Source organism: Buceros rhinoceros, unplaced genomic scaffold, assembly GCF_000710305.1.
Source record: "Buceros rhinoceros silvestris isolate BGI_N320 unplaced genomic scaffold, ASM71030v1 scaffold11336, whole genome shotgun sequence".
Classification (NCBI taxonomy): domain Eukaryota; kingdom Metazoa; phylum Chordata; class Aves; order Bucerotiformes; family Bucerotidae; genus Buceros; species Buceros rhinoceros.
The window spans coordinates 12,180-27,397 of record NW_010418109.1 but is presented as its reverse complement, the minus strand read 5'-3'; the positions used below and the strand labels follow the sequence as shown (position 1 = coordinate 27,397).

General features: G+C 37.1%; 1 protein-coding gene across 1 annotated transcript in view; it reads left to right on the top strand.

The window, feature by feature from the left end:
• Positions 1-505: 505 nt before the first annotated feature.
• MCCC1 (methylcrotonoyl-CoA carboxylase 1 (alpha)) overlaps positions 506-15,218 on the top strand; it is an 18,156-nt gene continuing 3,443 nt past the window's right edge. Inside the window, exons 1-14 of the mRNA XM_010138411.1 lie at positions 506-619; positions 1,047-1,142; positions 1,286-1,407; positions 2,470-2,617; positions 3,316-3,437; positions 4,596-4,707; positions 5,031-5,112; positions 5,920-6,047; positions 7,630-7,813; positions 8,320-8,429; positions 9,679-9,895; positions 10,969-11,055; positions 11,653-11,702; positions 13,941-14,078. Coding sequence (XP_010136713.1) covers positions 539-619; positions 1,047-1,142; positions 1,286-1,407; positions 2,470-2,617; positions 3,316-3,437; positions 4,596-4,707; positions 5,031-5,112; positions 5,920-6,047; positions 7,630-7,813; positions 8,320-8,429; positions 9,679-9,895; positions 10,969-11,055; positions 11,653-11,702; positions 13,941-14,078 — 1,677 coding nt within the window. The 5' untranslated portion in view covers positions 506-538. The remainder of the gene's footprint in view (positions 620-1,046; positions 1,143-1,285; positions 1,408-2,469; positions 2,618-3,315; positions 3,438-4,595; positions 4,708-5,030; positions 5,113-5,919; positions 6,048-7,629; positions 7,814-8,319; positions 8,430-9,678; positions 9,896-10,968; positions 11,056-11,652; positions 11,703-13,940; positions 14,079-15,218) is intronic.

Genomic DNA, 15,218 nt, shown 5'->3' with positions numbered 1-15,218 from the left:
TTTATAGAAGCTTGTATGTCACTGTTAACAAAAAACCTCCAAACCCCCCTAAAACATCACACCTTGTTATTTCTTTGCAACTGTGTGTCAATGGGGAATAGTGCTCTTTGAAGAAATGTGAGTCACTGCTCTTTGGGGGGGGGGACGGATGGACGGGACAGGCATTAGTTGTTTCCTAGTTGGTCCATAAAATGCACAGTAAAAATACAAGCATCAGCTTTTAAGGGTTGGATTTTAAAAAGAAAAAGAGACTTAAATTAATCATACTTGAGCATAAAGACTCAAAGAAAAAATTCCGAGACTAGCATGGAAATGCTTTTGGATGAAGCGTGTGTTTTTTCAATATTGGAAGAAATGCATAAAGACTATCAATAATGAAAAAGAAATCTGAATTTTAAAATTGTTTTGTTTTCAGGGATGTTTTTAAGGATAAATATTTCTTTTAAAAATTGCTTACTATGCTTCATCCTTTTAAACAGGAGGTCACAACATAGGGAAGATTCTTATTGCGAACCGAGGAGAAATTGCATGCAGAGTGATGCGAACAGCAAAGAAAATGGGTGTGAAGTCTGTAGCAGTTTATAGTGAAGCAGACAGAAATTCCATGCATGTAGCAATGGTGAAGTATACTCATTAAGTTTGTGATTATCATTCATTCACAGCAGTATTTCTTATTAATAAGTTCAATGTGAAAGTAGAGGCGGGTGCTAATGCAGCTGCTGTTCACCTCTGTAGAGTTATTTTCAAGTTTACCTCCAGTCGATGAAAAGTTTGCCTGGTCTCTGTCTCAACACCTGACAACTTCACAGGAAGGGCCTTAAAGCTGGGTGCTCTAACTCCAGAGAGGCCACTGGTGGTTAGAGAATGGACTCTGATTTTCAGAAGAAAGTCAGAATTTGTTTCACCCACTTGAGCCTCTCCATGAAGAGAGGCAGTGGTTTGACTGTTGCATGCTGGTGGTTTGATGAACTGTATTATTAGCTCAAAGATTCAGTTCAATTTGCTTTTTATTATCTAATAAACAGTCTGTAATTTTTCTGTAACAGGCAGATGAAGCGTATTGCATTGGTCCACCACCCTCACAGCACAGTTACTTGGCCATGGAGAAAATAATGCAGGTGGCCAAGATCTCAGCAGCACAGGTAAGTAGATCATGACCTTAAATCTTCCATGACTTCCATGAGCTGTGTTTCCGTCTTGTGTTTCCTTAGCGCTCTGCTGAAATTTCAGGGTTTTCTAAGTTAAACTGATATAAAAATAGGCTGGTAACATTGTTCTATTTTAGGCTATTCATCCAGGTTATGGTTTCCTCTCAGAAAACACAGAGTTTGCAGAGTTGTGCAAGCAAGAGGGAATCATCTTCATAGGTCCACCTTCATCTGCTATCAGAGATATGGGTATTAAGAGGTACCTGTTTCTGATTTGTTACTTGGTTATGCAGTTCAGTGTGGCAAAGCTGATTTTGTTAACAAATGGCCAGTTGCTCCATAATTGTGTTAGTCTGTCAGTTTTCATTGACTTTTATTTTTATGGCTTCCTTCAAAGGAATAAGCTCCAGGTTTATAGATAGGGGGTTCCTACAAGATTGTTCAGTTATTCGGGTTTTGGTAACTGAGCTTAGTTTTCAGTAGTTGGGGCGTTGCAGTGGTGCGTAGTTAAGGTTCAGCTGTCAGGCTGGATGTCTCGTATTTTGGTCAAAAGAAACACCGTATCTAGTTGGGGCGTTTCAGTGGTGCGTAGTTAATGTTCAGCAGTCAGGCTGGATGTCTCGTATTTTGGTCAAAAGAAACACCGTATCATTAGGGGTTGTTGTGGCTCATGTAGAATGGAGTGATACGTTCTGTCCATCACAGAGGATCTCATTTCTTAGTTACTTAGACCAAAAAATGTTTACAGGTTATGAAGTATAAATGACGAATATGGAAATAAGGTTATTGTTAACACACGAACAGTGTGATACTAATTTCAGATAATTGATGTTTTTATCACTTCCTAATGTGAGAGTAAATGACCACCGTAATTAGTGTTGCATGCATACTGGAAGTTGTAGCTGTTACGCTCAAGTGTTTTATGTGCGGTGTTTTATGGCTGTATTGTATGTTTTACGCCTGTATCATGAAAAGAATTTTGCCTTTGTACAACTTTAAATATAGTTTTAGCAGGATACAGTGTTGTAATTTGAAAATGGGAGTTTTGGCCTCTGTAATGTGGGTCAAAAGATAGGAAAGAATAAGCCTGAAACTCACTACTGCTGCTTTGTGGAGGGCTTGGAGGAAAAAAAAGCCTGTTTGAAGCATTTGATTATTTACAGTCCAATTATATGTAACCCAGTTAAGTAAGTAGTCCTGCTGAGGTCAGTGGAACTACTTTTGTGAGGAGAGTTAACTTTGGGAACATATACAGGTTTGGAGCTTAAAGTAAGAAAAATAATATTATTATCATTCTAAACATAAAACTGTTCTGTCAAAGCACTTCGAAAGCTATAATGTCTGCTGCTGGCGTTCCTGTTGTTGAAGGTTATCATGGAGAAGATCAGTCAGATCAGTGTCTAAAGGAACATGCCAAGAGAATAGGCTATCCAGTAATGATCAAAGCTGTTCGCGGAGGTGGAGGAAAGGTAAGGGAACCAGTCTGCTCATCACATGGGGTAATGTTGTTATGTCTTGGTGCCTGAAACTGAATATTCTGGAAGAAATCTGAACGCAAACTGGAAAACGCCTTTTCATTAAATTTACTCTTGATGTCCAATCTGCACTGTGAAATCTCATTTTCTTTTGTCTTTCAGTCAGGCACAAGGTAAGTAGCTGACATAAATTGGTAGAATCTTGTTTATTTAAATGGATCTCTAGAAATTCACCTAAGCAGAAAAGTTGTCCTATGGATTTGTTTGTCTGAAATTAGATGCTTTTAAATTGTTATTTTGTGATAGCTTCTGTGCCTTTTTTTGCTAACAGTTTTAAATGTTGTGTGAGAAGTGATTTAAGTATTTGGGGTCTAGACACTCTTTAATGTATGGTGAATTCCCTGTCTAAATCTGAGTTTACTCTGAAATAAATTTTTATGAGAATGACACGATAGAGAATTGTAATTTTTTCCAGAATAGCTTTGTTTGTTTTGTAAAGAAATCAGTTTTTCTCTGCCAAGCTTGGAAAATTTCCAAATTGATGGAAGTGGAGAAACGATTCTGCTAAAGTTAAAGGAAAAAGGGAAAAGTGTTATCTTTAAGCTCATTTCTTTCCATTTGTGTGCAACAAGGATTTTTATGGTGTGCTGTATTTTTAAACATTTGGATATGGGTTTTTTCCTGTATTTTAGGGCATGAGGGTTGCTCACTCAGAAAAGGAGTTTCTGGACCAACTAGAATCAGCTAGGAGAGAAGCAAAGAAGTCTTTCAATGATGACGCTATGCTGATTGAGAAATATGTAGATAACCCAAGGTGAGAAGTGGATGTTTTAATATAAACACTAATGTTTATTCTATTGTTAAACATAACTGTTTTAGTAGGGGAATGAATATTGGTCTTGCATGTTTTATATCCACTATAGAAGGTGTTAATTTGGTCGCAATGGTTTATAATGTATTTAATTTCTTTTAGTGACTTTTTTGTCGAATGATAAGAATTAAAATAAAGCTGTTTGGGAGACACAGCAGTGACATCCAGTGACCATGATAGTCTTCATTGAGTGAGCTTTCTGAACTATTTACATTTAGAAAAAAAAAAGAAAAAGAGATTTTCTAGTACTTAAACTATAGACCTGAGTCAAGCCTTCGTGGTGTTTCTGCTGCCCTCAGGTGTCCTAAACTAGTTATTTAAACTTTCTCTGTTTTGATATTTAAAACAGTAGTGATAGTCTTTAGCTCATGCCTGACCTGTGAAACTGAGCTAATGTATTTTTTATAAAGGGCTTCTCACAGGGGTCTATTTGATACCCTTGTACTTTATATCTGTTTTTCTTGAAGCATCACTATAAAGAAAGCATTTATTCTAAAGAAGCTGAGGGCCTGCTTGTGCTCTCAGATGGGAGTGAGAAAAATCTCATTAAATACCTGACGAATTTCTTTTGCCAGCATCAGAGGATTATCAGAACGTGACAGTTTTTTGTTAGTTTAGTACATAGAACAAAGTTCTGCCACCTAGTAGCTGTCCTCTGAAATAGTGTGTGAGAGAAACAATGTTACTCCTGAACCAGGTGGCTGCCTCCTGTGAATTGCTACACAGTAAATCTAAGGAAGTCAGAATTATCAAATAATAGTGAAGTAGTTTCACTTTTATCATAATTAACTAATAAAGAGGTAGCAGCCTTTAGATATGTATCTGGTTTATCCTATGACCTATGAGATTTCACTGCAATAGCTGGCATTTGGAATCCTGTTTCATTTAGGAGATTGAGAAAGTCTAAAACAGTTGAAATCCTGCATAATAGCAGACTCATTTCTACGTGTTTGACTATTAGAGGGCAGACACTTAATCCTGTAAGAAGTCCTACTGAAGTGTACAGGACTGATGTACAGATTCAGAGTCTGTTTGGTTGAAGTCAGTCGCAGGATTTGGGCTTTACTGAAATACACTCAAACCTTTATTACTATGGAACAGGCATGTTGAAGTCCAGGTATTTGGCGACCAGCATGGCAACGCAGTGTATTTGTTTGAAAGAGACTGCAGTGTGCAAAGGAGACATCAGAAGATCATCGAAGAGGCACCAGGGGTGAGCAGAAACTTCTTACAGTATTTTTTATGAACTGACGTATTTCAAAAGTAATTGCTAAACCCCATCAAATTTATTTAGCAGGAAGTAATTTACGTGTAACTCTCAGCACTTGTTTTGATTTTGCTGCAGAAAATGTTCTGACTGAAAAAATTACTTTCTTTAGGAAAATGATTCTTAGGGAAAAGTTATGTAGATTTCAAGGATAACATTGATAAGGATTTACTACAGTTGCTAAATACTGCAGAATATTGATGCATATAGATTTAATATAAAGAAAATTCACAATGATTTATACTATTTTGTATTATTACTATTTACAGCCAGGAATTAATCCTGAAGTTCGGAAGAGACTTGGAGAAGCTGCTGTCAAAGCAGCTAAAGCAGTGAATTACGTGGGGGCAGGTAAGTCTGTGGAGGTATGGCTGCTCCAGAAGTATGCTTTTAACTTGATAAGACTTTTAAGTCTCAAGGCAAATGGCATCTGATTGTTTCAGAGTGTGACACACATCCCCTGATGTTATTGAGGTTTCAGTGAGTAATCAAATAGCTAATTCTAATGTAATTACAAATTTAAATTAGCATACCTGGCCTGAGCTCAAGACCGGTGGCATTTGAAGAACAGAAAGAAAAAATTACAGAGCTGATAACTCAATCAATGAGATTGTTGTTGGAAAGTGAGCTTTGTGGATGGTAGTAAGTTTGAGCAGAGCCAGAGAAAAATAATTTCTCTTTCAGCATACAAAGAATAGTCCTTTATATTCAAACAGTAGAGCCTTTAAAAGAATAACACAACTCACTGTCCATCCACACTATTTCCGAGATGAAAATTACACTAAAATTATGTCTGACTTTCTTTTCTTACTGCTTTCTTTGGATACTTGTTTTTAAGACACAGTTACACGCCCTGTACTTGTACACAATGTTTCAGTGAGTCTTGGTGTGCTTTTTAGAGCTCTAATGAAATGCAGCTCTTCCTGTAGAGGAGAATGGCTGCTAAAGAGCACAGGATACGTAAATGTGCAAGGAAACAGCCCTTCTGATTTCAGACCACAACTGAGTGACCCTTTAGGGTAATTTTTATAGAATTTAATGAAATTCAGTGTATCTGATTAAAAATAATAGTCTTGTCCGGGAATAAATGAATTCTCTCAGGTGTCTGTTCTGAAAAAGTCTTGTTTTGGTGAAGTGCACTTTTATTAAATACTTCAGGAACAGTGGAATTTATTATGGATTCCCAACATAATTTTTACTTCATGGAGATGAATACGAGACTGCAAGTAGAACACCCAGTAACAGAGATGATCACTGGAACAGACTTGGTGGAATGGCAGCTTAGGGTGAGTGTTAATTGCTTTTACATGTAGAGTTCCTCTTGTCTGGTGGATCTCTTTGGTATTCCCTGTGGGAGATCAGGTGAGTTTTCAGATCCCCATCACCTATTCAGCTAATAGGGCAGAGTTTCCTTTGCTCCGAAAGAACATCTCCTGTTACTGTATTTGATTGTAGAGCATTGTATAGACGCTCTGAATTCCAACAAAGTCTTCTTCCAGTTGTGTAGAGAAAAGATTTTTTTTTAAAGTATATTTAGAGAGGTTATAGAGAATGTGGGAAGTGGGAGGAGTAGAGTCCTGATCTTTCCCTTGCCATGCTGAAAATTTTTTCAAAACTCTAGTTCAAATGTATCTCTGGCCCAAAAATCATTCTTGGAGCAGGCTGTAGGAGGAAAAATCTTCACAAAACCATGTGTCTGGTGTTACACCAGTATGGTCATGTTCTAAAATTGATGTGTGGACTGGAAATAGGCTATTTCCTCACATACCAAATTTGCAGAGAGATTACTCACATGTTCAAGTGATAACAGGAAGTTTTGGACCTTAGGGAGCTGGAAATGAAAAACAATTCTGGTTAGATAAATCCAAAAGTGAGGACAGCAGTACACATTGAGCTTAAGTAGATAGGATGGAGGAGTGCTTAGTGCGAGCAGAAAAAAAATAAAATGGCAAATGCTGGTACAAAAAGATGGAACTTTTTGCTTCCTGATGTGGGAATGGAAATTGAGCATTGAGTGCGAGTTGGAGCATGGATCAAAGAATACCAACAGAAAGAAGTAAAGCGGAAAGGTTCAGTGGTCTTGGCACATGGCTTAATGAGTTGATAGATAAAATATGTCTATCAGCTCTTGGAGAAATTATTTTTGTGACTCTGTATGGTACCACTCTTTCTTTGGAGTCTAAGTTACATTCTGCTGTCTCTGCTGAAATTCAGTTTGGTGGCAGAAGGTGAGTATAGAAAACGCTTGACACTTCAAAAGATGATAAAATGTTGCTACAAGTTTTTTAATAGGAACTTGTAATTGGTGTGTTGTTGGTGTTTGTTGGTATTCCTGTATTTGTAATGTGAATTCCTTCAAGTAGTAAAATGATATTTCCTTCCCCATTAAAGATTCTTAAAGAAATACTCCAGTAAAGGTGCAGGTCCCCCGATATGCAGAATAATCAACAGCATATGCTAGTAGTGCTGGCTGCCAGTAGTCCACTTCGTCATCTGCTTTTGGACCAATTTTTCTCTAATAAAATCTTTCCTTGGCTGACCAGGCTTTAGCTTAAACATTTAATTATTTTTTGACATAGCCAGTAGAAAAAAAATTAGACTTTTTTCCATTATGTTTTAGTTGTGTGAAATATTGTGAGGTCAATTTACACAATAATAATTGAAATCCTTTGACTGATAACTCCCAAAGAAAAGGAAAGAGTAGCCTCAGAAATAGTCTGTTATGACCTACCACTTTTTCTCCTTGTGCTTTTTTTAATATGCTTTCTAGTGGTTCATGCTTAGAAGAAAGATATTAAATATTTCATACATTGGCACTCCAGAATATTGATCCTGCCTTAGAGGAAAAAATACCCCTATTGCTTTCAGGTTGCAGCAGGAGAGAAGATTCCCCTAATGCAGGAAGAGATTCTGCTCCGGGGCCATGCATTTGAAGCTAGAATATACGCTGAAGACCCTAATAATAACTTCATGCCAGGGGCTGGGCCATTGTTGCACTTATCCACACCCCCACCTGACAGTTGCACCAGGATAGAAACTGGAGTCAGACAAGGTAAACCTGAAGGCAGTGGTGTGTTCAGAAATATTTATCATCAAAAGCTTTTCTTTGTGAGCATTTCCCTCTTTGGCCTAAATAAGTTTGTCTGAGAGGGTGTTGTCACAAAGACAAATCTCTTCAGAATTATTCTTCCTTGTGATTGTCCATGTACTTCTGGTCAATCACCGAGTATTTTATTTACCTCTTTACTTGCCTGAATGCAAATTATTGTCCATTGGATCATGCTGATGATATTCTCATCACAATTTATCAATCCTGCACTCTGATTACAACAAAGAAAACTGAATATGAGTAATGTTTCCTCTACAGAAGCCTGTACTGAAGTTGTCCTTGAAATTGAAATGCAAGATCACATCATTAAAGATTAATGTTCTTTAAGGATATGGAGAAATGTGGCCATCAGATGTGTCAGAGTTTAATGCCGTGTGGTGCACAGTGCTGTGCATTACCAACTTTCAGAAATACTTGGTTTAGTGCAGCATTTTCTTAATCTATTTTAGGTGATGAGGTTTCTGTTCATTACGATCCCATGATTGCAAAGCTGGTGGTTTGGGCTGAGGATCGTCAAGCAGCCCTGAGAAAGCTGCGGTACAGTTTGCATCAATATAATGTAAGTAGAAGGAACCCAGTGTGATTTCACATCTTGAGCTAACAAAATATGGATAAAATACTAACAGTAAAACAAAAGTGGTTTCTAAGAGGGAGCCTGCATTGCCATTACCATTTCAGATTCATTATTTGTTTGCAGAAGCTATATTTTTTCCTAATTCCCTGTTTTCATAAGTGAAGTTCAGTTTTACACGTAGATTTTTCTTAAGTTTGCAGTATCTTCAGCTGGATGATGTAGAAGAGTAAGGCTAAACAACAACATTTTCAGTCATAATGTGAGCTTTCTCAAACTTAAAGGTATTTGTAGGTGGAATGTGTGTTGACAATGTTTGCTTGTAATTTCTAATTTATGAAAAAAATGTTTAGACTATACATGTGGTACAGAAATGCGGAGAATTTTTAATGCTGTCCATTCTTTTTATCAAGTAGTCCCTTTTTCCCCTATAAAAAGTACAAGTATTGTATCTGTTTTCAAATGCAGAATTCATAAGGTTTGACTTGAGGTGAGGCTGAACAAGAAATAATTTTGTGCAGAATTAATTTACACTTTTAAATCAACAACATAAACATGACTGAGGTACTGAAAATGTTTGGCCTACTATTGTTTTAGCTAAGTATGAAGATTACAGCCAGTGAACGAGATAAAAGAATTCCCTCTTTTTTTTTTTTTCCCCAGAATTTTCTTAGTTCTGTCAATAAATACGGACAGCACAAAGCAGTTATCAGTTTCACTGGTTTTTCTAAAATAATTATTTCTGTTTTCATGTTGTTTGCTTAGGTATTTTGTAGAACAGGAAACAGGTAGTATGTCATAAATTTGTAAAAGTCACTGTACCCATTTGTCCTATTCAGAGAACAAATATGGAATATCTGAGACTATTGTAACTCATTTTTAATAAGAGGCACTTTTCATATTAGGGATGTTCTTTTAAATATTCAGGGTATGATTTTCCAAAACAGTAGGGTTTTTTTCCTAAATTACCTCCCTTTACTATTGCTGGGAAATGTTCTTTCATTTCACAGTGGACAAAGGTAGTATTTTGAAAACAGTGCTTTTGAGAAACCTACTCTTTTCTGTTTGTTGTTTCACTGGTAGTGTAACACACCAGTTGAATTAATTACATCTTATTGTTAAACTTTGTGTTTTGATGGTGCTGTCTGAAGAAAGATTCATCTGTGCATAAGTTGAGCAGAAAATGTTCGATCATAACTTCCTTTCTATATGGCAATATGCTTCTTTCTCTTTATAGATTGTAGGATTAAACACTAATATTGATTTCTTACTGAGCCTGTCAGGACACCCACAGTTTGAGGCTGGAAATGTGCACACTAATTTCATTCCTCAACACCATGATGAACTATTTCCAACCAAAAAGGCAACCCCACATGAAGTTATGTGTCAGGCAGCTCTAGGACTCATACTGAAAGAGAAAATGCTAACAGATGCTCTTAGGGATCAGTCAAATGGTAAGGATCATTCTTCTTCTGTTTTGTTTTGGTTTACTTGTGATGAGGTAACTGCGCGTGAGCTCACAGCGCTAGTTAATTTACATGCTTTTTGCCTTGCTTTGTGTCTGCTTGGGATTCTGCACTCTGGCATCTGTCAGATATTTGCACACAGAGCAGACTGACTTTTGTTAAGGGACAGATAATGAGTATCTCACCACTGTAATATACAGTCTTCCCACAATCCTTCAGATAGGCACTATCTGAAAGACCTTGGTGTTCGTAATCAGTGTCCCTGTGTACTCTATGCTCTTCACAAGCATAAACAATGAGTTTCTGTCTGTTTTATTCCTTCAGTTGGCCCGAGGTCTTCAGAGATAGAATGGACTCTGCTAGGATTGGGAGAGGCAGTAGGGTTTGATGGAATGAACAGGACTCCAGGAGCTGAACATTCTTGAGTTCTGATGTACCAGTGGGGCATGTGATTGCTGTTAAACTCAAACTTCTTATAAATCTAATAGGTGCTGTCAACACTTGTTAATTTTCTTTCCTCCTCCACTTTATCCTGAAAAGATGGGAGAGTGGAACTGGAAAGATTCTCATACGCCATTCCCTTGCTTCAAGAGACGATGAACTAATCAGGCAATAGCTGATAGCTGCATACGTGATCCATTCCCAAAAACACCCAGTAATAGAAAACCCCGCGATCTCCTCAGGCAATTTGCTGCCATGTTTGACTGCTCTTAGAGCTGGAACCCTCACCGAAAGGCTAATCTGTATCTGCTATGTTGCAGTTGAATTCCCATGCTTTCTTGTCCTGTTCAAGGATGTGTTCATGGAGAACAGTCAATACCCTCCTTCTTAGTAAGTGCTATTGTTAGTGCTGTGTTTTCTGTAGGTTACACAGAATCAGTTTATGCAGTGTTGAAGCTTGAGGGAGGGATCGTCACTGTCTACTACAGTGGCTCCCCAACCGCCTGTGTGCAATATAAATATATGATGGTAGTAATAGTAGGACAGTGATTTTATGGTGTATGTTTGTGTTTTGCCAAAGTAGAATGAAAGTAACATAACATATATATTTTGTGTTTTAGATAAATTCTCACCATTTGCATCCAGCACTGGTAGAAGAATAAATATATGTTACACTAGAAAATTGTCTCTGCTGGATGGAGAAAACAGTAAGTTAATGAAAAAGTGTGTGGAGGGAGAGGAGATACTTCATGGATAAAGTTATTTCAACTGGTGCTAGAAAATTCAGGCTAAGAAATAGCGAACAGAAGGAGCATGAGTTTAAGCAGTGTATGCAGTTTAAGCAAGGGGTTCACAGACCTGCGTGATTAATCCACACTGCTACGTTTTGAGGAGATGCAAACCAAATTCAAATGATGCTAGTAATGTTCATCATTTAAATGAATAAGGTTGAGATTTTTACAACAGCTGAGTGACATTGACTTTTTTTTTTTCATTTTGGTGTGAAATTATTCAACTCTTTTTCCCATCAAAAATCTATTCTCTGTCCAGGTAACTTAGTATAGATTGCACAGCATATCTTCAGGTGTTCATCTTTGAAAAACAAACTGTCTAGAATTCACTGTGAATTCAGTGTGAAACATGCAGTATGCACTAAGCTAATCTGAAAATACTTGTTCTTTTCTTAGTATTGGTAGGTCTTTTTTTAATCAACCCCCCCAGTCTAGATATTGTTTATATGTCATTATTATCTAGACCCTGTAATTAAATCTACTGACATACACTTATGTTGTTTTATTGAACAGTTGTGGAAGTAGCTGTAAGTTACAATCGAGAAAGATCCTACAACATGCAGGTACAAGTCAATTTTTTTCAGATATTTAATTAGATAGAAGAAACAGTTTCCTGTAGAATTCTCTTGGTATTAACTGTTACTAAAGTTGCTGGTAATTACCCAATACAGGATTCCATTTTTGGTTGCTTGCAGCCATTGTTGTAGACTATAATTTTGGCCTGAAATTATCTTTGCTAGATGCTGGATTGGTGTGGAAATACTACTAAAATACTTCTAAAAATAGGGCTAAGAAAAGCATTTGTTTTTTCAGTATTTAAAGATCTTACTCTTTATTTTTTACCTTCCTTAAATTTGTCTTTCTAAAACATTGGAAGTTAGATTTAAATCAACATTTTAAAAGACATTTTTTCCACAGGACTCCTGCTTTATTCTGTGCATGAGATGGATCTCCTGTGGGATAAATAAAAGCTTTCTAGAGCATTATCTGTAAGATAACACTTTTTTTTTTTTAAACGATGGAAATTGGAAAGTAATTGCCAAATGAGATGAGGAATGATGAGAGTAGTAAATCTTTTGGTTAAGTAATTGAATAGAATTGGCCTCTTTGTCTGTCTAACCTATAGAGATCCCAAAGGATACAACTCAGGATGCTTTAAACATAGATTTTTTTGGTGTGTGCGTGTGATAAGTCTCTTAATTGTGTGGCTGATGAGGGTTGTGTTTTGCGAGGTGTTGAGTCACCCTTCTTGCATCACCTGGAGTCAAATGGGTTTTATCTCAAATTTGGCACCCAAAATAATTGCATGCTCAAGAATGCAGTCTCGCTGTAGTTCTGCTGGTTTCAGAAAAGGAGAATTATGAGAATAAGTCGGTATTTGTGAACTGTGTAGTCTGGATAGAGATGAACGTACTAGAAAAATAGTGAGAAAATGACTGTGCTTTCATGTGTACAACCACATATCTCAAAGTCTTAGACCATTATTTCTATTGATACAAATATTGGGATAACCCACATCCTTCAAGTAATACCCAGGTTATTCTGAGTATATTGATGGCATATGTAATGCAGGAGAGCTTTTATGCTTCAGGCTTATCTCATATAAGTAACGTCAGCAAAAAATACAAAGAGACTGGAATGAATGTAGAGTAGGGCCTTTCAGGGAGAGGAGGTAGAACTGGGGAGGCTGTAGACTCCAGTGAAGAAGGAAGAATGGAGGTTGAGATGGAAATGACGAGAAGCTGGTGATAAAGGATGGAGAAACAGAATCAGGAGCTGATCATGAGAAGGACAGTGCCTCTGGAGTGCTACAAAACCTGTCCTGAGACCAATCAGCTAGAGCAGGTTGCTGGGGCATAGAACTGGCAAGCGCTTGCAGTGCTGCCCAGGGTGTTCCCCTAATTTGTGCCCCTGGTCAGGATACTGATCAGGCAGAGGACTTTTTTTATAGGGGTCAGATCAGCAATATCCTTTAAATGTGTGTTATAAGGTCTTCATTCAATTGGGAAAAATAGTTATAAATGAAGACTGAGTTTTATCTCATAACATCCTGAAAGGTAGCAAATCTCTGATTCTTTGTTTACTGATGTTAGACTTAAAACTATGTAAAAAGATCAGTTATATGTAATGAACTTATGTTCATATTCTTACTGTCTTCATATTCTGAAGTTGTGGCAGAGGTGCAATTTTCATTGATACAGATGAAACTTTACCTTCCAATAAATGACCTTTCAGTTTGGTCTGTCTTTTGCAGTTTTGGTGTCTGACGCTGTCTCCATTACTGCTCTCCTCTGCTCCTATGTAGGTTTATTTGAATATAATGTAGCGTTTGTGTTTTAAGCTTCCAAGAGTGAGGAAGTTACTTGCCTTTTGGAAAGCATTGCAGAAACTTGTGATGTGAGGTGAATAGTATGGATTTTTCAGTCTGAAGAAAGTCAAGATGCTATAACAAAGTAAAAACAGTGGATTCTAGTAGCATCACTAAACAGAATATTCTGGGGTTTTGTCTGTCCTGCGAAATAGTGTACCTTTGTATCTTGCTGAGTGCTGTGGCATAGGTTGTGATAAAAATTGTCCTCGGAGAGTGTATCTTCTGAGCTGATTGCATTGGAAACAGAATACATTCTGTTAAATGAAAAATAAAGAATACATAAAATTTTAAAAGATTATTTTTTTTAATTCCAGAATTACCTATGAGGAATCGGAGGTTATGAGTGTATACGACATACTAACTTTTGGTTTGCTGCATTATTGTTCATGAAGGGTTAGACTTTGTCCTTACAAAAGCCTTTAACTTTCAGATTCAAGATAAAACATTCCTGATTTCTGGAGAGCTCTTCAATGAAGGGGATTCAGTTTATTTGAGGTCTTCGGTGAATGGAACAGTGTGTAAGTCCAAACTGGTCATTTTGGACAACACCATTTATCTCTTCTTTCCGGTAAAGTTTCTTTCTGTGTTATCACAAGTGTAAAATTTCAGAGTTTTATCCATGCAAATGAACAATGTGAACTGCAAGAGAATGTGAATCATCATTTCAAGTTCTTACATTGGCCCGTGATGTCTTGATACTCATTGAATTCATAGCTATAATTAGAAGTTGGTTGCTTATGGTCAGTGAGTGAGAAAATGAATTACTCTCAGAAAGATAAAATAGTTAGGTGATTCAGTTGCAAAGGATGGTTTGGGAGGGGGCAACACAAAACATTAAAATGTCAAGTATTAAAGTTTGTCATAGAACAGTAGCAATTACTTCAAACTCATAATTATTTGAAAGTGCTTGTAACTGGTATTTTTAATGTATTTAAATTCTAACATTAAATTCTAAGAAAATAAATGATACTGGTGTGAGGAAAGGTACCTTCAGCTAATATTAACAATTGGAATACCGTGGCATTATCTGCATTGCACGAGTAATGGCATTTGAAAGAGGAGGTACCCTAATTTGCATGGTTAGGCTGGTACTTTTTTATTATTTGCTGTTCAAAAGATTACAGGATATGAAAGTAGCTAAATAAAAATGTAATCTAAGTAAATTATTATGTATTAGTTTCAATAATTCTAGCTCAGAGCCCCTTAAGACTTTCAGCAGAAGGCAGTGAAAACTTTGCTGCTCCACTGATGAGGACAAAATAACTCATGCTGGAACAGCAAAGTTGAGTTTTCCTGTGGTGTCAGAGTGGGGTCTGGGGTGGGGAATCTAGAAAAAATCCCAGGAGTTCTAGTATGCGGGGGAGAATGAGTCCCTGGGAAATTCTGGGTAGCATGTCTGAGAGGAATTGGGGGATTTTGAATGATGGTGAGAATTTTCTGCTAAGCTTAGCAGTGAATCCATTTTACTGTGGACTGTGAAATGCTCATATTGATGATGCTTGGTGATGAAGATGCCAATGACTGTCTTGTTCCAGCAGGCTGCCTACCCCATGTGCAAACAGCCTCTGCTCATTTTCATGCTGCATGCAGCATGTCTACTAGAGGTATTATTTTATGTCGTTAACGCACACATCATTGATTTTATTTCTGTAGGAAAGGAGTGCTCAGATTGGCCTTCCTGTACCCAAGTACTTATCTGCAGTGAGTT